The 26643-nt window shown below is 50.7% G+C and overlaps 1 protein-coding gene across 3 annotated transcripts in view; it reads right to left on the bottom strand.

Moving 5' to 3' along the window:
• PTPRA (protein tyrosine phosphatase receptor type A) overlaps positions 1-26643 on the bottom strand; it is a 991956-nt gene that overhangs the window by 5220 nt on the left and 960093 nt on the right. For all 3 annotated transcript variants that reach the window (XM_085642677.1, XM_085642678.1, XM_085642679.1), the window contains 3 exons: positions 22218-22343; positions 21943-22094; positions 13844-13979 (listed from right to left, as the gene is read on the bottom strand). In XM_085642677.1, the coding sequence (XP_085498803.1) occupies positions 13844-13979; positions 21943-22094; positions 22218-22343 (414 nt within the window). The remainder of the gene's footprint in view (positions 1-13843; positions 13980-21942; positions 22095-22217; positions 22344-26643) is intronic.

Below are 26643 nucleotides of genomic sequence, written 5' to 3'. Positions count from 1 at the left end.
TGGCTTTCTTGACTGGATACATTACTCCCGATTTGCCCTCAGAGGTGAAAGCAACTGTCCGGAAGTGTCTCTCCGCTGACTACGTTTGTGTAAAAAAAATAAAAAAAAAAGCATAAGCTATTGGCATTGTAAATGATAATGCCTTTTATTTATGTTTTAAAAACCAACACATAAATAGAAGGCATTGTCATTTACAATGCCAAGAGCTCAAACTGTTCCAAATGCGCGACCTATTGCATTGCAAATGCTTGTTGTCTAGTGGGTACTCCTTTTAACCCTTGCAGGCTTAACTCACTACCTTTGATGGTTCGTTGAGTCCTGCCCTCCAGCAGACCTGGACTGCGAAGCCGTGTTTTGTGTAACCCCTCCAATGGCTGTCTTATCCTGCCATAAAGCATCCCAAGGTACATAGTCCTGCCACCCAGCTGTGTTGGATGTGGCCTCCCTATAATCCTTGTGTTCCTTTCTGCCACGCCATAAGCAGGTTACTGCTCAATGGCGGCTCCCCCCCCCCCCCAAGCTTTTGTTCCCTTCAGTAGCAGCCAGCCAGCCTAGTGGCTGCCCATAGAATAGACCAGAATGCCTGTGTCCCTTTTGGGGAAAGGTGTACGCTGTCACTAAAAGTATTCGGCCTGTGCAGATTGATGAGGCCTCGTCGGATTCTCTCTCATCCATTTCCGATGCAACATTTTTTCTGTGCCACGTTCAATTTCTTTTGTGATTTATTCGGTGCTTCTGTTGACAAAGCACACCTCCATTTCTGCCTTGGAATGATCTGACAAGGGCAGTGCTGTCAAATAACTTTGATGCCTCTTAAATCTCTCCGAATGCAAGCCAGGAGCTCCCTCCTGTCCAACTGGTCTACATTATTGGCTCCCGGTGTATAATTAGGATGTCCGCCTGGCTGGCATAAAGCCCTTCAAGAGAAGTTCCCAATTGCTCTCATCACATTCTGGTCCAGCCCGAACCACTCTATGTATGTCAGTTGCGGATGATCGCCATGCATTGGCCCTCGCAGTTTCCACTAGGCATGGATCATGCGCATGAAATAGTGCCTGACAACTCATAGTGTCTTGCACTCTGTACCGGTTGTGGTGTAAGCGCAGAATAATCAGACCCACGCCCCCTCCTTGTCCCCTCCCCATATGTACCCCTTAGGAGGATGTGTTTACTGCAGACTTGATGGGGGTGGCACTGCCCTGCTTTACTATTGACCGGGATGCTGCCCCCTGACATAGTTTCTATATGCGTTGGAGCGCCATCTCCCCACCACGTTGATGCCTTTTGGCGATGAAAGAAGTCACAGTGGTTACCAACCCCATAAGTAGAACGAGTGTGAGCCAAAACGATTTGCTGGCAGCCCTGCCTTGGCCAGTGTCATCCTTAGCACAGTCTTGAGCTGAAAAACGTTTAGGCATTCCCTGTTGCTCTGTTTGAACAGAACCCCATCCCCTTCTGATCTTAGCTCCAGGTATCGCCTGATACTGCTTACCGAGCATAAGGTGTGGTCTGTGAGGCACTTCATTTGCACCTTGACCCCTTTAGCCAGCGTGTCTGTTTTGGACTTCGCTATTATCACTTGCATCTGCCCCATGCTTAGCTGTATGTCTTGCTTCTGTAAGCACAACTCACTTTCCCCCTTGCTTTGAGGGGGCCACTAGTTTGCTTACCCTGAATGCCCAGAAAAACGCTAGTGACTGCCTTGAACAGTGTTGCCTTGAAATTGTCTGTGCACACCGTTTCGAGCACCACCACCAGTTGTGCAAGTATATGAAATTTGCTTGGTAGCCTTGCATCCTTTTATAGATCCATTGAGCCTATGCCACCCTTATGTGGTGTGAGCTGGTCGGGACCCTACCAAGTGGCAATCGTGCTGAAATGTACCACTACCATTATAATGACCTGTGCCCATAATTTTTACTTCTTTTGGTCGAACGCCCATCGACTGAACCTCTCAGTTGCCCTGCTTTGTGACTGTCAAACACCGCTAGCCCTGTCGCCTTTTGGACTGTTTCTGCATATGTTGCATAGCGTTTGGACGGCTTTGTGGCTAATGCACGTTCTATTAGGTGGGACAGGTCACATCCACTAATGCCCACAAACTGTATGGGAGTGGTTGTCATCTGCTGTTCTGCTTCCGGTGCCAGCCTCCTGAATTTCCCCATCTGAAGTGAGAGAGATCATCTCACTGAGCACTGTTCACCACAGGGACAAGCTGCGCTTTTATGTCCAAGTTGCTTTCTAGTTGCATTCTTACCAAGTACTAGGGTAATTTTAATACTTTCTGGCATATGGCTGCCCCTTGGTTAATGGCGTGTACCACTGCTTGGTTGTCTGACCACAGTGTGATATTCATGCCCTGTACCTGCTCTTGCCATATTTTTAGCACCACCACTATGGGGGACAATTCCACAAATGTAATGTTTTTGATGAGGCCTGGCCCCTTCTTGGGGCCATTTCTGCGTGCACCAATTGCTCTTAAGGATAGCCCGAAACCCAGGCTGCCAAATGAGTGTGTAAAGCTCTATCTGCCTGTCTGACACCCATATCTCTCTCCAGATGAGGATCCCAGTAAAATCTCCCAGGAATGTTAGCCATATATTGAGGTCCATTTTTACCCTTGACCATAGCCTTGTGTGATAGGGCTTTTTCTGCAACCCCTCCCATGTCAATTGCATGAGCTTCCTTGTGAACACGATCCCTTCTAGAATAAGTCAGAAGGCGGGGTTCAGTTTACCAAGATGGTACCATCCCATTACATCGCATGCGCTTTTACAACGCATGCTTTTAAAACGCATGTGATGTAATGGGCGGGCTCTGGGATGGAAGTGCGCCGGGGACAGATGAGGAAGAGACTACGCTGGGACCGGAACCGGGAGAGAGGAACCACAACGAGAGAGAGGTAAGGGGGATTGTGCTTAGAGTAGTAGTGTACGGTTGTGTTTTAGGGCTTAGAGTTGTGTAGGGTACTGTTTTAGGCTTTGGGCTTGGGGTTTAGTGTTGTGTAGGGTACGGTTTTAGGCTCGTGTCAGGGGGTCGTAGTACAGGGCAGGGATTAAGGGTTTAGGGTACTGTATTGTTTTGTCCTGTAGGGTAGTGTTGTGGAGTGTGTGTTAAGTAGGGTACTGTATTAGTGTTGTGGGGGTTAGCTCTGGAACAAAATTGCGATGTGAGAGCATGCGGGGGATTGGTGTGCGTTGTAAAGGGGGTTTCTATGCATTTCAAAGGAAATGCGAAGTAATGGTTTGTGATGTTAGGACTTGTGCTGTGACGGTACATGCGAACTAACAACTGCGATGTAAAGGCATGCGTTGTTTTAGTTCGCGATGTACCGTCATACATCCAGAGACCGTGTCGAAGGATGCGGAGAGGTCAAGGAGGATGAGGGCCACAGTCTCTCTGCGAAGGAGGGCGCGGATGTCGTCTGTTGCTGTGAGAAGTGTGGTGTCAGTGCTGTGGTTCTTCCTGAAATCTGACTGGGAGGAGTCGAAGATGTTGTTTTCTTCTATGAAAGTGGCGAGTTGCCTGTTGAGGGCTTTGTCCTTGGCTTTGGCCGGATAAGGGAGTAAGGAGATCGGTCTGAAATTCTTGAGGTCGGTGGAGTGAGCGGAAGGTTTTTTTCAGGAGAGGGTTGATCTCGGCGCGTTTCCATTCGTCGAGGAAGGAGGCGGTCTCGAAGGAGCGGTTTATGAGACATTGGAACTCGGGGGTGATGATGTCTGCGGCTGTGCGGTAAATGTGGTGGGGGCAGGGGTCCGTGGGGTACCCGGAGTGGGTAGTCTTCATTATCCTCAGTGTGTCTTTAATGCTGAGGGAGTTCCATCTGTCGAGTGTCGGCTGCGTGCTGCTGGGAGCGGTGGGATGTGATTCCTTGTGGGGGTTGTTGTCATTGAAGTTGTCGTACATGGTCTTGATTTGTGGTGGAAGAAAGCGCTGTGTCTGTCGCAGAGGTCCTGGGACAGAGTGATGTCTGTGGACTCGCTGTTGGGTTGGGAGAACGCTTTGATGATGCCGGAGAGTTCCTTGCTGTTGTGTGTGCTGATGGAGATTCAGTCCTGGAGTGCTTTCTTCCTGGAGTCTGATGAGCTTGTGGTGGGCCGCAGTAGCTGTTTTGAAGCCGTCTAGGTCTGTTGGGGTTTTAGAGTTCCTCCACAGTTTTTAGGTCTCGCCTGACCCAGCGCATGCGCTAGTCTGGCGAGACTTATTGAAAGGGCTCCAAAAAGTGCTACCAGGCCAGCCTAGAGCTACAGTGCATGTGCGCGGGCGAGCGCGCCGAGCTTTACCCCGATTACTTTCACTTTCGCGGCCACACGGCCGCTGTGCATAGCCAATAGGCCTCGCTTTTGGGACCTTATAAGTATTTAGTTATGCAACTGTTGCATGGCTAAACACTTATAAGGTCCCAAAGGCGAGACCTATTGGCTATCCCAATGCTTGTTTGGGTTGTCTCCAGGTGCGTCTGGAGTTTCGGAGTTTGGTGGAAAACCAGCTGGCTTTCTTGGCATGGGGGCTTGGAGGTTTTGAGGGGGGCGATGGTGTGAATGCAGTCGGTGATCCAGTTGTGTAGAGTGCGGGCGGCGGCTGGGTCATCGTCTGTGGTGGTGAGATCGGAGCTGTTGATGGCGGCGAGCTGGTCGTCGGAGATCTTGTTCCATTTCCTGCGTTGGAGCGGATGCGGGCGTCTGCGGGCGTCTGCGGGGGACGTTGGATTTGAAGGTGAAGTGAACACAGCGGTGGTCCATCCATGGGAGTTCAGAGGTGTGGCTGAAGTTGATGCGAGTTCCCTGCTGTGTAAACAGGATGGAGGATGTGCCCAGCTGAGTGTGTTGGTTCAGGTGCTATCTACTTGAGTCCTATGGAGTGGAGGTTGTCCAGGAGGGAGGCGGAGTTGGCATCCTGGCAGTTGTTGAGGTGGAAGTTGAGGTCTCCTAACCGTGTGAAGTTAGTGGAGGTGATGACATTCCGCGTGATGTCTGTGATGAAGTCGCAGAAAGGAGTCCGTGGGGTCTGTAGAAGAGGGTGCCTCGGAGGGTGGAGGACATCTTGGTCTGGATCTTGCTCTATTAGGTCTGTGGGCCCTTCAGAGTAGGTGCTCAGCCGGAGATTGGCCTTGTGGGCAATGGCGATGTCTTCTCCGGGGCAGTTGGGGTGATCTTTCCGGGGGAGCTTGTATCGTTCGGGGATGGCAATCGTGATGTCTGGTCAGGAGGTGGCGTTAGTCCAGGTTTCAATGAGGAAGGCGATGTCTGGGGCGGTGCTGTGGAGGAGGTCCCAGATTTCTGAGGCATGTCTGTGGAGGGAGTGGACGTTGAGGAGGATGCATCGCAGGGATTGGGGTGCGATGGAGTTGTTGCTGAAGGGAGGTGGAGGGTCCTGGCTCTCGGTGGAGGTGAAGGAATGGCGGCAGTGACGGCAGGTGAAGGGTCCGTCGGTGTTGAGTGGTAAGGAGAGCTTGCAGTTGAGGTTCTTGCTGGTGTTGAGTTTGTGGAGAGCCGATGAGCTGTAGTGCTGGCAGGCCAGCGGACCAGGGGTCCTGGTGCTCGTCGTGTCGCAGACGGGCTTGCCTTTGGTGTGCCTTCGCATTCGGCACCTTGGTGTGACAAGCTAAGGCCCTGAGAGGGGTGTCCCTTACAACGTAATCGATTCACAGAGCGGGGAGGATGAAAGGGCGGGTAAGGAATGTGTTTTCCCAGATAAGGAGTTACCAAAGGTGAGTAACTCGCTCATCTAATAGAGACTTCTAGCTGCAGATTCCTTACCTTGGAATAGATACTCAAGCAATACCTCCCCGAAGGTGGGTCTGCAAAGCCAGTTAAATCAAAGTCCTGTAGGACAGAATGGGTGAAGTGCACATCGTGAAAGACCCGGCTGTCCAGGGAGTAGTGCTTGGTGAATGTGTGCAGGGATACCCACGTTGCTGCCTGACAGATGTCCAGGACAGGGATGTCATGCGGTAATACAGAGGCCGCCTCCCTGGGTGTGGTGGGAGTGAGCCTGCAAAGCTCTTTTTGGGTCAAGAAAGTGAAGTCTCTCCTCCTCTTTGGAGGGATGAGGCAGAGCAAAGAAGATAGACAGGGTAATGCTCTGGCCTACATGGAAGAGAGTCGCAACCTTTGAAAGGAAGCACGTGCACGGAGAACTAGTTACCAGGGTAGAAGTTGGTATAAGGAGGGTGCACAGAGAGTGCATGCAATTTGCGGACCCTCCTGGCTGATGATATGGCCATTAAAAAGGTAGCCTTGATGGTCAATAGCTTGAGAGGACAGTTGTGCAGAGGCTCAAATGGTGCACACATCAGAAAGGTGAAGACAAGATTGAGATCCCACTGAGGCATGATGAATGGTGTAGGGGCAAGCATATATGTCTTTAAGGAGCCTAGCCACAACAGGTGGCTTAAAGAGAAATTTTGTTCAGCAACTCCAGTTATGCTGAAATGGCAGAGAGATAACCTTTAACTGTGCCCAGAACAGAGCAAAGATAAAGCAAACAAAAGAACCTTGGATAAGGGTGCAGAAAGGGGGTCAATGTTGTGGGAAGCACACAGTGACACAAACCTAGCCCAACAGCAGGCGCATACCTGAATAGAATACATTTACAAAGAAGGCTCTCAACTGCTGCCACTCAAATCTCCACACAAAGGTGGATGGTTCACAGGTATGTGTGTTGGATCTTCCCATGTTGCTGCGACAGAAGATCCTGGCTAAGGGGCAGCCTGACTGGAGGACCGATGGCTATGCTCAACAGCTCAGGATAGCAGACTCTCCGTGCCTAATCCGGAGCCACATGAATAACTTGCACCCAGCCATTCCTGATCTTTTTCAGAACTCTGGGCAGAAGTGGTTTTACAGAAGAGGCGTTCAAGAGGTTGGAGTCCGAGAGAGCGCTTTCTTGGAAATTCAAGTATGCAAAACTGAGGACATTGCACATTCTCGTTGGTGGCAAATAGATCTAACCAAGGCTCTTCCCACTGCTGAAAGAGACCCAGTGCTGCCTCTGGAAGGAGAAACCATTTGTTATCTGCTAGGCATTTTTGGCTGAGTTTGTCCACTCTGGCATTCAGAGAGCCTGCTTGGTGTTGAACCACCAGGGAAATGCCCTGACGTTCCAGCCATGCCCAGAGAGGCAGGGCCTCTTTCACAGAGCATCTGCAAAAAACCACCCCGCCCTGTTTGTTGCAGTACCACATGCGGTGGTGTTGTCTGTGTACACCAGCACCAGCCTTCCCCGATCAAAGGAAGAAAGGCGTTCAATGCAAAGCGAATCACTTGAGGCTCCAAAACAGGTTTATATGATGCTCAGAGTCTGCCAGAGACCAGCGTCCTCTGATCTCCACCTCTCCCACATGACCCCCCCCTAGCCCAGGAGTGATGCATCTGTTACTACAGTCAGTTCTGGTTGGAGAAGGTAGAGAGGTCTGCAGCTTGTTGGCAACCACTGCATATATTTTGCGGTTCACTCCAAGATCTTAACCATGTCAGAGAAATTCCTCGGATGCTGCGCCTACTGGGCCTTCAGATTTCACTGTAGAAACCACATATGCTAACAGGCATAAGTAACAAGCAGGCCTTTAGGCCAACAGCTTCAGAGTCAATCTCATCAAAATCCTGAAACAAACTGCATCATGTTCAGAACAGCTCTGATGAAAGAGAGCATCGGAGGAGTCAGGTGTGACTTTTGGCCTGTATATAGTGAACCCAGTGAGTACAGGAGTTTCGCTATGGTCTGAAGTTGGAAGACTATTGGCTGGGGCAAGTTCACCTCAAAAACCAATGGTCGATGTAGGTGAAGACAGGAAACCCTGACCTCTGCAGATGAGGAGCAATCACCGCCATCACTTCCTGAAAACCCGAGGGGCGCTGGTAAGGTCAAAAGGGAGCATGGCAAACAAAGTGCTCTTGGTGCACCGTAAACCACAGGTAACGTCCGTGGGCAGGCAGGAAGGGGATGTGAAATAGGGGTTCTGCAGGTCAAATGCTACCCAAGTCTCTTGGGTCCAGGGCAGACAGGACTTGGACGAGAGTGAGCAATTTGAACTTTTTTCAGGAACAGGTTACGAAGGTGCAAGTCAGAACCATAGCCTAAATGTCCTGGGCTCTCTGAGAAAGAAAGTTTGCAACTGCACTGTGTCCATGATGGCTCTGATGAGGAGTAGCCTCTGCGAAGTAGTCAGGTGTGGCTTTGGCACTTTGACACCAATGACGTCAAATGGTTCACTGCCATCTGGAAGTGGTCAACCACAGACTATGAGAGCCTGCCTTCAGCAGTCAGTCGTCGAAGTAGGGGCAGACTAGTATATCAGACATCTGAAGATGTGCTGCAACCACCACCATCACTGTCATAAACACCCATGACTGCACTGGTGATACTGAAGGGGAGCACGGCACACTCAAAAAAATCCTGGCCTAATGCAGGTAGAGCTTGTGGGCCTGCAGGACACGCACATGAAAATAAGTGGCCTGCAGGTCCAACACCACCCTTCAATCTCCTGGATTCAAGACTCACAGAACCTTGGTCAGCTGAGCATTCTTTCGCAGGAAGGCATTCACAGGGTAAAGATAAAGGCCTCTGTCCTTCTTTGGGGCAAGAACACAACACGAACATCCAATCCATTGTTTCAGGGCTGGCACCCTCTTTATTGCTTCCTTGGCCAAAAGAACCCTGCACCTCGTGATGGGCAGGTCGTCCTCCAAAGTCTACAATGATGTAGATCAAAGGAGCAGTGGGCCGAAAATGAATGGCAAGGTGTAACCCCGTTGGATGATTTGAAGAACCCATTTGTCGGATGTGATGTTGGAGAAAGCAGTGGATCCAGCTTCCTACGGGGTGATTGTGTGCCACTTAGGACATACTTAAAAAGGTTCTAAGGTTGTTGATGGAGGGCCAGGGGACCAAGATATGCATTGTCCCTGGCTGTCTGGGCGTTGTCAGGTAAGGCAGCTACCCCTATCCGAAAAGGGCAAAACTGTTGTGGATATTGCTGAACGAATGCCAAAAGGCCCATGGAAGGACCTGTGGCTCGGCTCTCCTTCTCAAGAACAGGCAGGATTCATCAAAAGGCATGTCCTACGAGATGCCGGTGGAACTAATCGAAGCATGGCTCGAAGCATCCTACTTGTACCAATTGCTCTTCCTAAGCAATCAGTGAAGTCTAGTCTCAATCAGTTGACAAACTTGGTCACATTCGGCTTTCCTGAATGGTTTGGGTCAAGGAAGCTCATAGGTCTTCCCGGACCGTCGGCAAGATCTCATGAACCATCCTCCAGAATGCATGGCGACACCTGGCATTTACCAACATAAAGGCAAGGCTGGCCAATTTAAACATTTCCCCTCCCCCGGATGGCTCCGTATGTTTGGAATTTATCTGGAAGAGTTGTCGTAAAGGCATACGTATTCACTTTGTTGGTGGACTCCTCTACCACCAAGTTCTCAGGGGTTGGATGCTAGGTTGAGAAAAAATCAGGGTGGCTTGAAGCTGGTCTATGAAGACATGCAACTTGGTGATTGACAAACAACTTACTTACCTTCGGTAATGATAAATCTGTAAGAAACATAGGTTAGTTATAGATTCCTTACCTTAGAATTACCCCCAGGCGCTAGACTGGATTCGGAAAGTTTTTTCGTCAGCAGTACCTCTGCGCATCGAAAGGTGGCGTCGGTCAGCTCTGCGTCCGTTGTTGGCATCGTGGTCGCCAGGGTGACGACGCGGCAGCTACTTAGACGCCATCCTCGCTCGGTGACGTCAATTCTGTACATGACTTTCCGCACCAGAAACGCAGAGCCATGCAAGACACTGACCACTGGAGCACAAAACTAGGGCCCTGAAAGGATGTCCTTAACCCTAGAAATCAGTTCGCAGAACAGGGAGCATGGGTGGGGTGGTAAGGAATCTACAACTAACCTATGTTTCTTACAGATATATTTTTATGGAACTTGTTCATCTGAAAGAAACAGGTTAGTTATTGATTCCTTATCTTAGAATAGATACCCCAGCAATACCAACCCCGGAGGTGGGTCCGCAAACCAAGATCACACCAGAAAGTCCTGGCGAACAGAACGGCCAAAGACATGGCTGTCGAGGCAGTAGTGTTTCGTAAATGTGTGCAACGAAGCCCACGTAGCTGCCTGACAAATGTCATTTAGAGAAACTCCTCGCCCCAAAGCAATAGTTGCTGCCGTCGCCCTGATGGAATGGGCGCGCAGCCCCACTGGAGGCTCCTTCTTTGCCGGAGAATAGCAAGCTGTGATACACAAAACAACCCATCAGGAAATAGTCCGCTTCTGTACAGCCTGACCTTTCTTGGTGCCCCGATAGCCAACAAAGAGCTGGTCATCCACTCAGAACTGTGTAGTGCGATCCAGATAAAAGGAAAGTGCACGTTGTGGGTCGAGACGGTGAAGCCTCTCTTCCTCTTTCGAAGGATGCGGAGGCGGAAAGAAGGTGGGCAAAGTGATGGTCTGCCTAATGTGAGAGGCAGACAACCTTGGCAAGGAAGGATGGACGGGTCCTGAGAACCACCTTGTCCTGATGTACAGACAAGAAAGGAGGCTTGGATGAAAGAGCCTGGAGCTCACTCACTCTTCTGGCAGATGTGATGGCCACCAGGAATGCAGTCTTAAAGAGTCAAAAGCCTCAAAGGACAGTTGTGAAGCGGCTCAAAGGAAGTGCACATTAAATAGGTTAAGACTAGATTCAAGTCCCACTGATGCATAACGAAGGGAATAGGAGGAAAGATGAGTTATGCCTTTTAAGAAACGATTTACAACCGGGGACTTGAAAAGAGAAGGCTGATCTGGAAGCCGAAGGAAGGCAGAGATGACCGAGAGATAGCCCTTGATAGTGCCCAGAACAGAGCCTTGCTGGGCCAAAGAGAGGAGAAACAAGAGAACCTCAGAAAGAGGAGCAGAAAGGAGATCCACAGCCTTTGCTGTGCACCATGCCACAAATTTGTTTCACCCACAGTCGTATAACCGTCTTAGTGGAGGGTGGCCTGGCTGCCAAGATTACATCACGAACTTCGGGAGGCAAGTCAAAAGACGTCAACTGCCTCCGTTCCATCTCCACGCAAGGAGGTGGAGGCTGGACAGGTTTGGGTGGAGGACCTGCTGCTGAGACAGAAGATCCTACAAAAGAGGCAGTCGAATCGGAGGATAGATGGCCATGTTGAGCAGCTCGGGATACCAGACTCTTCGTGCACAATCCGGAGCCACCAGAATGACTTAGGCATGGTCGCACCTAATCTTCAGCACTCTGGGCAGAAGTGGTATAGGTTGAAAGGCGTACAACAGACCACAACTCCACTCACGACAAAAAGCGGCGCCTAGCAAGTGCCGCTTTGGAAATTCCAACACGCAGAATTGGTGACATTGCGTGTTCTCTTCAGTGGCGAATAGATCTAACCAAGGCTCTCTCCACTGTGAAAAGAGACCTTGCACCACCCCGCTCTGGGTGTGGCCTACTACACCTTGTACCTTTTTTTCTTTCCAACAAGACCATAGGACACAGACTCAGACTCAATGATCGGCCATAGCCTATGAGTTGGCTATGGGTCTTGAGCTTGAGTTGGTTTCTGAACCTCATCATGGGGTGTTGAATTGGTCATACAGTCAAAGAAGGTCTGCTACGAGGCCACACATGCCCAAAACACGCTAGATAAAGTTACAGTCACGTGGCCAATGGAGGCATTTCTTCAGCAGACCCCAAGGAAGAGTGTGAGTTGTTGGAGACTGGATCAGAGTTAGTCACAGTCAAGCAGCCTAGGCAGGCAATTCCCTGGCATCCACTGGGATAGGGAGACAGTAGGTTGTTACAAAAGGTGCTATAAGGATAGGGATGGGCAATAATCCAGTAAGTGGGCAGGCAGGAAAGGGGCTAATGATTAAGGAAAATGAATTGAGCCAACGTGGACAAAGCAAGGCAGACAAGCCCATAAAAGGCAGCTTCTAAATTATCTGAAGGCAACAATGAGTGTTAAATAATCACTGTGGAAAGTTGGGAGGAGAGGCTTCACAAAACAAACCTGCTGGGTTTAGGGAAGAAGCGAGTTATAACAAGCATTGGCATAGCCAATAGGTCTCGCTTTTGGGACCTTATAAGTATTTAGTTTTGCAGCACAATATCCTTGGTGCAACAACATCAGCTGTTGCATGGCTAAACCTTGTACCTTATAAGTGTTTAGCCATGCAACAGTTGATATTGTTGCACCAAACATATTGTGCTGCATAACTAAATACTTATTATAAGGTCCCAAAAGCGAGACCGATTGGCTATGGCAATGCTTGTTTTCCTAGTAAACAGTCCAGCTCAGTAGATGTGAAGACAAAGGTAGCCTTTCAAATGCAAATGTGAGAATCTCGCTGCTAATGGGCGAACATTAGCACTCCTTAGCAAAACAAACCGATGACAAAGAATGTACCAGAGCAATGCAGGCAGCAGCAGATGAAAGTGGCAAAGTAGGAAAAACAATGCTGGCACAAGACATGGTGAGCCCACCCTAGGCTGAGAGGTTGTGGATTTGAGTGAAGTGTGGGTGCCGCGATTACAGCAAAAGTAAAGAAATAGATGTTATTGTCTATTTCTTTACTTTTGCTATAATCGCAGCACCCGCGCTTCACTTTTAATGTTAAAAATAAAGCGCGGGTGCCGCAATTATAGCAAAAGTAAAGACATGGACACGGACAGGGCAGAGCGAGTGGGCGCGCGGCTGCAAAAGTGAAAGCAGCTGCAGAGTACACACGCTTAGTGACCTGTGAAAGACAGATGGCGGCTGCGCACGTGCACGCTCGCGTGAACGCAAGAGCTAGGCTAGCCACGGCAGCATTTTTTGAAGCCCTTACTAAAAGACTCGCCAGACCAGCGCATGTGCTGGGTCAGACAAGACCTAAAAAGGTCTAAAGAGGGTTGATGTGGGGAAAAGGTAATAAGTTAACAGACATGAAAAGGCTAAGCATATAGGTACAGTAGGGGAGCTCACCACTCCTGCCTCCACAAATGCGTCCCCCCCGCTTCTTCTCCAACTCCCCACCCCGGACATCCATGTGGTCCATTGATCAAGTACAGTAAAATACAACTGAAGGAGATGGCGTAAAAACGTGCAAGGGGTAGGCCATATGGAGTGGCTAGTGTAAACCTCCAATATGCCATTCATAATGAAGTCTGGGCCAGCCGAAAGCAGGAGAGCGTTATGACAGGTGCCTAAAGGAGATAACGCCTACAAGTGACAGGCAAAATAGTGGTAGAGTAAAGTAGACAACAGAGTTGGCAGGGCAGGAGACAATAAGGCATGTGTTTGTGTTCAGTGAGATCAGTTTGCGAGAGACTGAGGGTGAGAGACAAAGCCTGCATGGCGCAAGGCAGCTGGAGTCAGGAACCAAGGCAATCAACCTCCATGTTGGCAAAATGCTCTGTGGATCCTTTCTAGGTGAATCCCTGCCTCAATTCCTCCTACAAAGCAAAACCAAAGGGGATGATGGACGGAGTGTTGAACATTGCAAGCACTCACCCCCAGTCGACTGATCTGGGTTTAATCCATCATCATTCTTTAGCTCACTCCGCCACCCCAGTTCAGACATGGCCATGTAGAATGTGTGCTGCTACTCTAAATATACTCTAAACAGCTTAATATTCTTAATTTAGGCAAACTGATTAAATTAAATATCCCCAAGTACATTTTGACTGGTCACTGGTATTGTGTGTTGTGTCATTAATGTTGTGTTGACTGCCAGTTAGTAGTGTATTTTTATAAAAATCACTTCATAAATTCATTAATTTATAATTCACTTTTAAGGTTTTGTACAGTGCATTTAATTAGATAATTTGACAATACTGAATAGCTGATTTACATACCAGTGTTTGAACCATGTGTGGTCTCTGTAACCTTAAACTTTTCACTGTCTGAAAAACATCCAGGATTCCTTCTGCTTTAACCCTTTCCAAAACAGTACTAAGTGCACAGAAGGTCCCCGTTCTTCCTGCTCCAGCACTGGCAAAGAAAAGAAACAAAAACCATATTAAATGTAAACTTTAAGATGGCACCTTTATTTTGGGAAGTTTGTCTTGCCTGGGTACCATACGTTTTGTTAGTGAAACTTGAAAGTAATCTGGCATTTGGACTTCAAAGAACACTATCGAAGAGGACACATTGCGTGTTGGTTTCTCTAAGGTTACTGCACACTTCCTAGACCAAACACAGACCAATTCAATACAACTAAAATGTGTTGTTAACCATGGTGATACCACTGAAATCATTAAACAGATCTTAGCATTCCTAAACAATGAAGTGGGATGTAATGATGTGGAAGCATCCTCTATTTTGCTATGCTTTTGGGCACATCTGTGCAACTAGAATTACTTTCTTCCGACTGCAGCTCCCACTTCTAGAAAGGGCAGAATGGTGGACTAACTTGGATAATCTGTCTGCACTCAGGGTGAAAGGCAAAGGACATTTAGGGGAAAGGTTTGTGTTTTCGCTTAGAGGCATGTGGATTCCACTCTGCAATATGGGCACAGGTGGGAATACAAAAAGGCACAAAAATTCAACAGGCCACAGCATGGGCTTACCAAGAGAGATTTGATGCTTGTGTGACACTTCTACTGCATTAAGAGCAAGCCACACTGACCAGCTTCAAACTATACTGCCACACCTTCTGGTTTCATAAGGATGCGGGACTATTAGTCCACTTTTCTCCTAAAGGACCAAAAGCACAGTTTCTGCAGACAACAGTGCCTTATTTGACATTCACTTTCCACACACTAATTTCAACACTTACACCAACCTTCACTCTACAACCACTGAGCAAAGAATACGTGCTACATTAAGGAAATTTCATATTATTAAATTTCAATATAATCCCCTATTTTGGACAGCAGGCATCGGTAAATCAGCAATTTACTTCCAAAATCACCATTATCTTCTTGTTCATCGCATTTCTACTCAAGCATACAATTTGTCATGTTCAAATGATTCATATTTTAATGGGTACAAACATCTGGCTATCATGTGACACTCAAACCACCACCTTCTTCAAAACTAGTCCAAGTGCTACACACCTCGAAGATTTTAAATCATGGGAAATAACTTCTAATGCAGTTATTTGCAATATTTAAATGAATTCAATCAAAATATTAATCATTTTTCTCCCTTATAAGTCACTGCAGATCAAAGATCCTACTTTTGTAACTAGTGTTTATTACTTAACGTCCATAATTCAAACCCTACATACTTGGAAATATCTACTTACTCCTTCCTCTGGTAATATATGTCCATTGTATGACCATTCCACAGGTGATATATTTGTGTGCCCATTGTATAAAAAACAAAGTACACACAGTATCTGGTTCTTAACAGGCACAATTTTTCCAAGAAAATTAGGAATGTGCAGTGTGTTGTACTGCCGTGAAACAACATGCCGAAAGAACAAGTTACTAACCTTCGGTAACGATGTATCTGTAAGAAACAATAGTTAGTTAGATTCCTCACCTTAGAATATCCCCAGGCGTCAGACTGGATCCGGAAGATTTTTCGTCAGCAATACCCCTTGCGCGTCGCTAGGCGTCGTCTGCGGCTCCGCGTCCGTCGTCGGCGTCGTGATGACGTCGTCGGAGTACTTAGACGCCGCCCTCGCGCGCTGACGTCAGTTCTTGTACATAGCCTTCCGCGCCAGGAACGCAGAGCCATGCAAAGACCGACACTGGTGCCAAAAATAAAATCTAGGGGCCTGAAAGGACAACCTTAACCCTAGATGTCAGTTCGCAGAACGGGGAGGATGGGAGGGTCGGTGAGGAATCTAACTAACTAATGTTTCTTACAGATACATCGTTACCGAAGGTTAGTAACTTGTTCATCTGAAAGAAACACGTTAGTTAGATTCCTCACCTTAGAATAGATACCCAAGCAATACCATCCCCGGTGGTGGGTCTGCGAACCAAGATCACACCAGAAAGTCCTGGAGGACAGAACGGCCAAAGAAGCCATCCCTCCGGACTTGGCTGTCAAGGCAATAATGCCTGGCAAACGTGTGTAGCGAAGCCCACGTCGCCGCCTGACAGATGTCCTGCAAAGGGACTCCCCGTCCCAAGGCAGTAGTAGCCGCTGTGGCCCGAGTAGAATGGGCGCGCAGCCCAACAGGAGGGTCCTTTTTAGCCAAGGAATAGCAGATTTTGATACACAAAACGACCCACCGAGAGATGGTTCGTTTGTGCACAGCTTTCCCCTTCTTAGCGCCCACGTACCCAACAAAAAGCTGGTCGTCCACCCGGAACTGTTTTGTGCGGTCCAGATAGAAGGAGAGCGCACGTTTTGGGTCCAGACGGTGGAGCCTCTCTTCCTCTTTGGAAGGATGCGGAGGCGGAAAGAAGGTGGGCAAGGTGACAGACTGCCCAAGGTGAAATGGAGTCACCACTTTAGGAAGAAAAGAGGGACGAGGCCGAAGGACAACCTTGTCCGGATGAACAGATAGAAAAGGAGGCTTTGAAGATAAAGCCTGGAGCTCACTCACCCGTCTAGCCGAGGTGATAGCTACCAGAAAAGCAGTCTTTAGAGTTAGAAGACGAAGAGGGCAATTGTGAAGTGGCTCGAAGGGAGCGCACATCAGGAATGTCAAAACCAGATTCAAGTCCCACTGAGGCATTACAAAAGGGACAGGAGGGAACGTGTGTGTAATGCCTTTGAGAAAGCGTGTAACCACAGGGGACTTGAAAAGAGAAGGCTGATCAGGAAGCCGCAAGAAGGCGGAGATGGCAGCAAGATAACCTTTCAGGGTGCCCAGGGCAGAGCCCTGCCGGGCCAGAGAAAGAAGGAAGAGGAGAACCTCAGAAAGAGGGGCGGAAAGGGGATCCACAGCCTTTGCTGTGCACCATGCCACAAATTTGTTCCACCGGCAGGCGTATACCGACTTTGTGGAGGGACGCCTGGCTGCCAGAATGATATCACAGACTTCAGGAGGCAAGTCAAATGGCATCAACTGCCGCCGCTCAATCTCCACGCATGGAGGTGGAGGCTGGACAGGTTCGGGTGGAGGACCGTCCCCTGCTGCTGCGACAGAAGATCCTCCCGAAGGGGCAGACGTATCGGGGGATCGGTCAACAGACTGAGTAGCTCGGGATACCAGTATCTTCGTGCCCAATCCGGAGCCACCAAGATGACTTGGGCCCGGTCGCGCCTGATCTTCTTCAGCACTCTGGGCAGAAGTGGTATAGGCGGAAAGGCGTACAACAGACCGCAACTCCACTCGTGACGAAAAGCGTCGCCGAGCGAGTGCCGCCTTGGAAATTCCAACGCGCAGAACTGCTGACATTGCGCGTTCTCTTCGGTGGCGAATAGATCTAACCAAGGCTCTCCCCACTGCTGAAAGAGGCCTTGCACCACTTCGGAGTTCAGACGCCATTCGTGATCCATCATGCACCGGCGGCTGAGTTCGTCTGCTCTGGCGTTCAGAGAGCCCGCCAGATGTTGAACCACCAGGGTGACGCCCTGGTGTTCCAGCCATGTCCAGAGGCGCAGAGCCTCCTGACAAAGGGTCCACGACCCCACCCCGCCCTGTTTGTTGCAGTACCACATGGCGGTGGTGTTGTCCGTGAACACCTGCACGACACTTCCCCTGACAGAGGGAAGGAAGGCTTTCAGTGCTAGCCGGATCGCTCTCAACTCCAACAGGTTGATGTGGAGACGAGACTCCGCCGGAGACCAGAGGCCTCTGATCTCCGCCTCTCCCATATGGCCACCCCAACCCAAGAGGGACGCATCCGTCACTACGACATGCTCCGGTTGGGGAAGGGAGAGGCTCTTGCCCTTGACCCACTCGCGGTCCGTGAGCCACCACCGCAGCTGCTGTGCAGTGCCCTCCGAGATCAAGACATGGTCGGACAGGTTGCCGTGATGCTGGGCCCACTGAAACTTCAGGTCCCACTGCAGAGCCCGCATGCGCCGCCTGGCGTGATGCACTAGTAGGATGCAGGAGGCCATCAGCCCCAGAAGCCGCAACACTAGCCTGACCGAAACCCGGGATAGAGGCCGAAAGATGGGAATCAGGGCCTGTATATCCCGGACCCGCTGTTCCGGTGGATGGACCCGGAACTGCGCCGAATCGAGAACCGCTCCGATGAAGAGGAGCGTCTGAGAGGGACTCAAGTGTGACTTCGGCACGTTGATGGAAAACCCCAGCAAATGCAGGAGATCCGCCGTAGTCTGGAGGTGGGAGACGACTGCCTGGGGCGAGCCCGCCTTCAACAACCAGTCGTCGAGATAGGGGAAGACTGGGACCCCTGATCTGCGCAGATGAGCTGCGACCACCGCCATCACTTTCGTGAACACCCGAGGGGCACTGGTGAGGCCGAAGGGGAGCACGGTAAACTGAAAGTGCTCTTGGCCCACCGTGAACCGCAGGTAACGCCGGTGGGCCGGCAGGACGGGGATATGGAAATATGCGTCCTGCAAGTCCAACGCTACCATCCAGTCTCCAGGGTCTAGGGCAGCTAAAACCTGAGCCAACGTTAGCATCTTGAACCTTTCCTTTCGGAGGAAGGCATTGACGTTCCGGAGGTCCAAGATAGGGCGCAGGCCCCCCTTGCCCTTCTTGGGAACCAGAAAGTAGTGGGAATAACAACCACGACCTACTTCTGGACTCGGAACGCGCTCGACGGCTCCCTTGGCCAGGAGAGCCGAAACTTCCTCGCGGAGAAGATCCAAATGATCCCCCGAGATACGGTGGTGTTGTGGTGGCATGGCTGGAGGGGTCGTCTCGAAGGGGAGGGAGTAGCCCCTTCGGACGATTTGCAGCACCCACCTGTCCGATGTGATGGACCGCCAGTGGAGCAGGTGATGGCGAACTCTGCCGCCCACTGGCGTGGTATGGGCCTGAAAGCTCGGACTAGGAAGGCTTTGAGGCGGATGCTGCCGGGGTGGATGTGGGCTGACCACGTCGGCCTCCATTTCCGCCACGGCGGAAGCCACGTCCGCGACCGCGCGCAGGTTGGTTCTGCGGCTGGTGGCTCTGCGGACGTGAGGAGGCGCCCCTTCCTTGGCCACGAAAGGGGCGAAAAGCGGAGGTGTGCGCCCGCGGAGCCGAGAGGCCCAAGGACTTGGCCGTAGCCCGGGAGTCCTTAAAGCGGTTCAGCGCACTGTCCGCCTTCTCACCAAACAGGCGAGTGCCATCAAAGGGCATGTCCATGAGGGTGTTCTGGACATCCCCGGAAAAGGACGTGGACCGCATCCAGGCGTGGCGGCGGAGCGCCACCGTGGTGGAAATCGCCCGACCTAGCGAGTCCGTGGTGTCAAGCCCACATCTTATGGCGTGCCGTGCTGCATCCCTCCCATCGGCCAGAGCCTGGGAAAGACGCGTCCGGACCTCCTCCGGACACAGGGGCAGCACGTCCTCCACCGTATCCCACAGAGAATGGGAATAACGGTCCAAGAGACAGGCGGTATTTAAAGACCGCAGGCCCAAACTAAGGGACGAGAACAGTTTCTTGCCAAACTGCTCGAGTCTCTTGGAATCCCGGTCCGGCGGAGCGGTCGGGAAGGAGGATTGGGAAGTAGAGGCCTGGATAACCAGACTCTCGGGGGTGGGGTGTTGGGACAGGAAGCTGGGGTCGCCCGGAGCAGGGCGGTGGCGCCTGGCAACGTTCCTATCCACAGGAGGAACTGTGGAGGGCTTGGACCAGGTGCCCTGCAGAACGTCAGTGAGGGCCTCGTTAAACGGCAGCAGAGGCTCAGTGGAGCTTGCTGAGGTTTGAAGCACCTCAGTGAGGATGTTGGTCCTCACAGCCACGGCAGGCAACTCGAGCCCAAGGGCCTCAGCCGCCTTGCGCAGCACCACAGAAAATGCTGCACCCTCCTCCGAAGCCACGGTCGGAGGAGAAGTGAATCCAGCGTCTGGCGAGGTGTCCAGCCCGCTGGCCTCCCCCAGCTCATCTGCCCAGTCCTGAGAAAGCTGTGACTGAACAGCCAGAGGGTCCTCGAACCCCTCCCAGTCGCCCCCTTCTTCCGATTCCTGATAAACAGGAGGAATGATCGGAACCGGACTGTAGAGATGGTAGGTCTCTAGCGGCGTCGGATGCGGCGTCGGCGGACGCCGTGCCGGCGTCGGGTCCGGATGAGGGCTAAACTGGGGCGTCGGCGTCACAGGCGTCGGCGTCGGCGGCGCCGGTGACGGCGTCGGTGGTTCAGGCGTCGGCGCCGGTGGAGGAGTGACAAGGTCAACCGGCGTCGACTGGGGCCCAGGCATGGGCCCCGCGGGGACCTGCGGCGTCGAGACCGGAGTCGTCGACGGCGCCGGGGCCGGAGCCGCCGGCACGCGAGGTCGCCCAGTCGAGCCCGCGGGGCCCGAAGGCGCGCCAGCGGGCGTCGACGGCGGGGCCAGGCTCCTCATGGCCGAGAGGAAGGCACTGATCTCCGCCGGCGCCGCGTCAGCCCCAGGGACCGGAAGGTATGGGGGCGGACGCGGCACCTGCGGCTCCGCCGGAGCCGCGGGGGTGGAACCACTTGGACCCTCGGCCGAGTCGCGCGACCGGCGAGGGGAGTCCGAAGAGCGATGTCGCCTCTTGGACTTCTTTGAGTGTTTGGACTTACCCGACGACTTGGAGCCAGACGATCGATGGTGGCGTCGGCTAGGGCTCCGCGAGCGATCCTTGGACCTCCTCCTGGACCGGGATCGCGCACGACGCGGAGCCGAGTGGCGAAGCTCGAGAAGCTTGCGGGACCGCTCCCGCCTAGCCTTCGAAGTCAGGGCCTGACAGTCGTTGCACGACTCCGCGTCGTGGTCGAGGCCTAAGCAATAGAGGCACCGGCGGTGGTGATCGGTCACCGACATCAGTCGATGACAGTCTTCACAAGCCTTGAACCCAGGCATCCTACCGGCACCAGATGTCGACAGACAGGGATCAAAAATGATCAAAAAGATTTAGTCAAAAAAGACTAAAAGGGGTAGCTCTCCCGGATCTGCGCTTACTGGCGCGGAAAAAAGAAGAACTGACGTCAGCGCGCGAGGGCGGCGTCTAAGTACTCCGACGACGTCATCCCGGCGCACGACGCCGACGACGGACGCGGAGCCGCAGACGACGCCTAGCGACGCGCAAGGGGTATTGCTGACGAAAAATCTTCCGGATCCAGTCTGACGCCTGGGGATATTCTAAGGTGAGGAATCTAACTAACGTGTTTCTTTCAGATGCTGTGATATATGATGTTAATTTTTGTAGGTCTTAAAAAAATCCAGGTCCTCTAATGCCTCCATGTACAATAACATCACCTTCATACTAGAAATGTAAGCATCAACTACTGCAGAGACAGAGAATCTCAAAGCAGCAGCTAAGATTAAGTTGCAGTGAAGAGCTTAAACAAAGGGAAAGATCATGATGTCAGGAGTGTTCCTCAGGGAAAACGGATTGTTTAAATATGTATTTCATGTTGATAGGGAGATTAGCGATTCACAAAGCCAAGACCCTGCACTGGCTTCCAATCAGAAAGCGTATTATGTTCATATCTCTTTGCATTGTGCATAAGGCTCTTTATCTCCCATACCCAACGAGAATAAAGGCTATGTTTAGTTGGATCACATAAGGTAAATACTTCAGTTCATCGCATCAATACCAGCTAAGGGTACTGAGAACTAAAAGGAAGAAATGGGGGCGACAGAGCATTCTCAACGGTCGCGAGCAGACTATGGAACTATCGTCCACAAAGACTTAGGGCTATTTCTCAATTCCTGCCCTTAAAGAAGGCACCCAAGACCTGGCTATACCCTCTCTAGACCTTTTTTCTGTATCTGGAGGTATAACAGGCCCTTTCCGGACGGCTGCCTACAGCACCTTGATGCCTTTAGATAATTGTTTGCGCTCTACAAATTCTAAATCAAATCAAGCAGCATTCCAAAATTCAAATAAAACCAAGCTCCAAACTGAACAAAACTATTAACTAATTTAACTAAGCCACGTGACCGTCTCGAACGTACCTGCAGTGAACAGTGATTGGATGATTTCCAGACTGCTGTTGCTGCTTCTGTACAGCAGCAATAATATTGATCATTCCTTTCCCATCAGTGGGAATTCCAACTTCTGGCCAGCCATGAAAATGGAACTGTCGTATCTGCCGTGTCTTGTTTTCCTTTAAAACAGTGGGAAGGAAAAAATGAAATGACCTGGAATTATGCTTCATGTCCACAGGTATATCAAGTAATTTCAGATCTCAAGATAGTCAGTGAAGGTTAAATGTATAAAATATAGTTACCCTTGTGTTTGTAACAAACAAATCCCGGACAGTGTAACTTTCACATTCTTCTTCTTTTTTAATTTCAATGGTGATATCTCCATAGGATACAATCCCATCGGAGGGCCAGTACTGGGCACATTTCTCCTGAAAAATACATTTGCTTGGTTAGGGATTAGTATGTGAGGCAAAAACAAAGCTTTATGCATCTAGGAGAATGACTAAAGACTGAGCTACCTTTGGTAATACTTTTTGTGATGAACCTTTTTATTTGCCACAAATTGTGCATATTCACAAAGGTGTTCTAGTCGTTGAAAATAATTGTAATACTGTAGGAGAAAGGTGCTGCACCTGTCTGGAAATTACATTTACAAAAGAAAGCACAGCTCAAGCTACCAACAGTCAGATATAATTATAGGTGCCATCCTGGTCAGGAAACAAGAACAGTGTGAACCTAAAAGGTTAACATTAATCAGAAGGGTGTAAAAAGGAATCCACAAGATGAAATAGCATCCAGGAGAAAAAAACACTGCCTAAGGTAAGTAATTTGATCTTCCAACGGTAATTAATTAACAAGTTACCTTAGTTAACGTCTTATCTGGTAGAGACGATCTAGCCACAGATTCCTTACCATAGAATTATCATCAGGCGTCATACTAGATCTGGATATTTTTCTGGAGCAGTACCCATGTGCACTGGTAGGTGGCATCATCCGGCTCCGTGTTGTGTCATCCGCGCCGGACACAGTGCCTATACAGGTGCCACCCCACCGCCCCTGACATCTGTTACTTTTCACGATGTTCCATGCCAGAAGCGCATAGCCACGACCACCGGTGTGAAAAGCTAGGGCCCCTGAAGGGGGAAAGCCCTGTACCTAGAAATCCATTCGCAGAGCTGGGAGGATCAGTAGGAAATCCATGACTAGAAAGAGTCTCTACCAGATAAAGCGTTACCGAATACTTCTAGTCTCTCATACAAAGCACCAGTTTGTCTGGTTATATGTTCAGACAGGGAGGCTTGGAGAACAAGGCCTGAAGCTCACTGCTCCTCCAGGCAGAAGCTATTGCTACCAGGAAGGCTGCATTGATTGTAAGGAGCCCTAGAGAACAATTGTGCAGGGGGCTCAAAGGGAGCGCAGATAAGCAAAGTGAGGGAGAGACAGAGATCTCACTGGGGCATGATAAACAGAGAAGGTGGTAAGAAATGGTGGAAACAAATGTTGCAATCCTTTCAGAAACCTATTTACCATAGGGGATTTGAAGAGGGATTGCTGAGCAGGAAACCGCAGAAAAGGTGAAATATTGGAGAGATGGCTCTTCAGAGTGCCCAGAGCACAGACCTGCTGGGCAAGGGAAAGGAGAAAAAGGAGAACCTGAGAAAGGGTGAGTAGAACCATGATCAATTTGTCTTTCTGTACACCAAGCCACACATTTTGCATCACAGCAGGTGTAAACCGCCTTGGTGGAGGGATGCCTGGTTACAAAGATAAAGTTACTGACTTCGAGAGGAAGGTCAAAAGCTGTCAACCACTGCCGCTCATTTTCCACGTAAGAATCCGGAGCGTTAACAGTTTTGGGGGGAGAACCCTCCCTTGCCGCTGTGACAGAAGATCATCCTGAAGGGGCAGCCTGATCGGAGGACCGATGGCCATGCTCAACAGCTCGGGGTATCAGACACTCATGCCCAGTCCAAACCCTCAAGGATGAGTTCGGTCTGGTCATTCCTGATCTTCTTGAGAACTATGGGTGGGGGGTATGGGTAGAAAGACATACAGGAGGTCTGAGCTCCACTTGAGACGAAAAGCAGCTCCAAGAGAGTCATCTTAGAACTGCTGACATTGCAAGTTCTCATCGGTGGCAAACTGATCTAACCAAGGCTCTTCCCACTGCTGAAAGAGACCTTGCACCACCTGTGGATGGAGACGCCACTTGTGATCTGCAAGGCATCTCTAGCTGAGTTCATCCGCTGTGGCATTCAGAGAGCCCGCCAGATTTTGAACCACCAGGGATAAGCCCTGCTGTTACAGCCATGTTAGAGACGCAAGGCCTCTTGACAACAGGTACACAACCCCACCCTGCCATGCGTGTTGCAGTAACACATGGCAGTGGTGATGTCCATGAACATTTGCACTAGGCTTCTCTGGATGGAGGGTAAGAAAGGCTTTCAATGCCAATTGGATCACTCAGAGTTCCAACAGGTTGGTGTGGAGTCCGAATTTTGCCAGAGACCAGAGTCCTTTGATGTCCACATCTTCCAGATGGCTGCCCCATCCATGGAGTGACGTATCTGTTACTACTGCCAGATCTGGTTGGAGAAGGCAGAGTGGTCTGCCCCAACCCAATTGAGGTTCTTAAGTCACCTCTGCAGAAGCTTTGCAGTTCCCTCCAAGATCTGGACCATGTCAAAGAGATGCTGCACCCTCTGGAAATTCAGGTCCCACTGCAGAGCCCGCATCTGCCAATAGGCATGAGTTACAAGCAGGATGCATGAGGCCCAGCAGCCTCAGAGTCGGTCTCACTAGAAATTCAGGATAGAGGCTGAAGCTTCGGTATCATAGCCTGAATATCCGGAATTCGCTGTTTGGGAGGGTAGGCCTGAAACTGCATTGTGCCAAGTACAGCTCTGATGAAAGGGATTGACTTCAGGAGTGTTGATAATGAACTCCAACAAATGCAAATGCAGGAGGTCCTCTGCAGTCTGGAGATGGAAGGTGACAGCCTGGAATGAGCCCACCTTCACAGCCAACCATGAAGATAGGAGAAGACTGGCACCCCTGATATCTGCAGATGAGCTGCAACCACCGCCTTCACCTTGGTGAACACCCGAGAAGCACTCGTGAGGCCAACAGGGAGCCCAGCAAACAAAGTGCTCGTGGCCCACTGTGAACCACAGGTACCGCCTGTGGGCAGGCAGGATGGGAATGCTTTAATATGCATCCTGTAAGTCCAACACTACCATCCAGTCTCCTGGGTCCAGGGTAGACAGGATCTGAGCAAGAGCGAGCATCTTGAACTTCTTCTTGTGGTAGAAATTGAGAGAGCGCATGTTGAGGATAGGACGATGGCTTCCATCCATCCTGGGCCCCAGAATGTAGCGGGAATAGCAACCACGTCCTACTTCTGGTGTCAGCACTCGCTTTATAGTTCCTTTGGCAAAAAGAGCAGCCACTTCCGAGCAGAGAAGGGTTCGGTGGCCCTCCATCAGCCTGTTAAAGTAGATGGAATGGAGGGAGCGGCAGACCCAAAGGGGAGGGAGTAGCCCCCAAGGACAATCTGCAAACCCACCTGTCCTATGTAATGGACTGCCAGTGGCGTAATGGTGAATTCTGCCGCCCACTGAGTGCCAATGATGAGAAATGGGTAGACTAGGAGAGTTTGGAGGCTGCGGCTGCCAGATAAGGGGGTGCAGGGTGGACCGACCGACTGCTGGCTACCTGACCAACGGGCCGGTTGGAACCACGTCCATGCACATGCTGATGCTGGAAAGCTTGTGTGCTGTGGTGGCTGGTCGGGTAAGGACCTGGTTGTCCTGCCCTTCCATGGCCACAAAAGGAGCGAAAGGCAGATTGAGGGTGACGAATAGCCATAGAAAGGCCAAAGGACCTGGCTATAGCCCTGCTGTCCTTAAATAGCTCCAAGGCCAAATCCACCTGCTCTCCGATGAGATGGTAGCCATCAAACGGCATGTCCATGAGTGATGACTGGACGTTCCCAGAAAAGCCATCAGTCTTCAACCATGCGTGACGTTGCTGGGCCAATGTTGAGGAAACTACTCTGCACAGTGAGTCAGCGACGTCTAGTCCACATCTAATGGTGAATTTAGCTGCATCCTCCATGTCAGCAACAGCATGGCCAGGGCTTACTCAGGGATCGTAGGCAGGACCTGTGCAAAAGTATCCCACAGAGCGTGAGAAAAGCGATCCAAAAGGCAAGCGGTGTTCACAGACTGCAATGCCACGCTGGTGTATATAAAGATTTTGACTAAATTGTCCAGTCCCTTGGAATCCCGATCCAGTGGGGGAGTTGGGACTGTACCAGGATTTATGTTCAATGTGGAGGCTTGGACCACCAAGCTCCCTGGGGTAGGGTGTTCCATGAAGAATTTGGGATCACCTGGAGCAAGAGATTTTCCTGTTCACAAGTGCCCCTGTGCTGGGCTTGGACCAGGCCCCAAGCAGGACATTAGTAAGTGCTTTGCTGGATGGGAGAAGCGGTTCCAAAGGGGACAATCCGGTTGAAGGCACTTCCATCAAGACATTAGTCTTAACAGCCACCGAGGGCAAGCTAAGGTCCAAGACCTCAGCTTCCGTCCGCACCACCACTGCGAACGACGCTCCCTGCTCCATAGCCACGGTAGGGGGAGAAAGCATGCCAGCATCTGGAGAAGTGTCCAGTCTACTGGCTTTGCCCAGATCCTCACTCTAGTCCATGGACTCACACGGCTGGTA

The sequence above is a fragment of the Triturus cristatus genome, chromosome 2_2 (assembly GCF_964204655.1).
Source record: "Triturus cristatus chromosome 2_2, aTriCri1.1, whole genome shotgun sequence".
Lineage (NCBI taxonomy): Eukaryota > Metazoa > Chordata > Amphibia > Caudata > Salamandridae > Triturus > Triturus cristatus.
The sequence above is the reverse complement of the archived record's forward strand: the minus strand, read 5'-3'. Positions and strand labels throughout refer to the sequence as shown.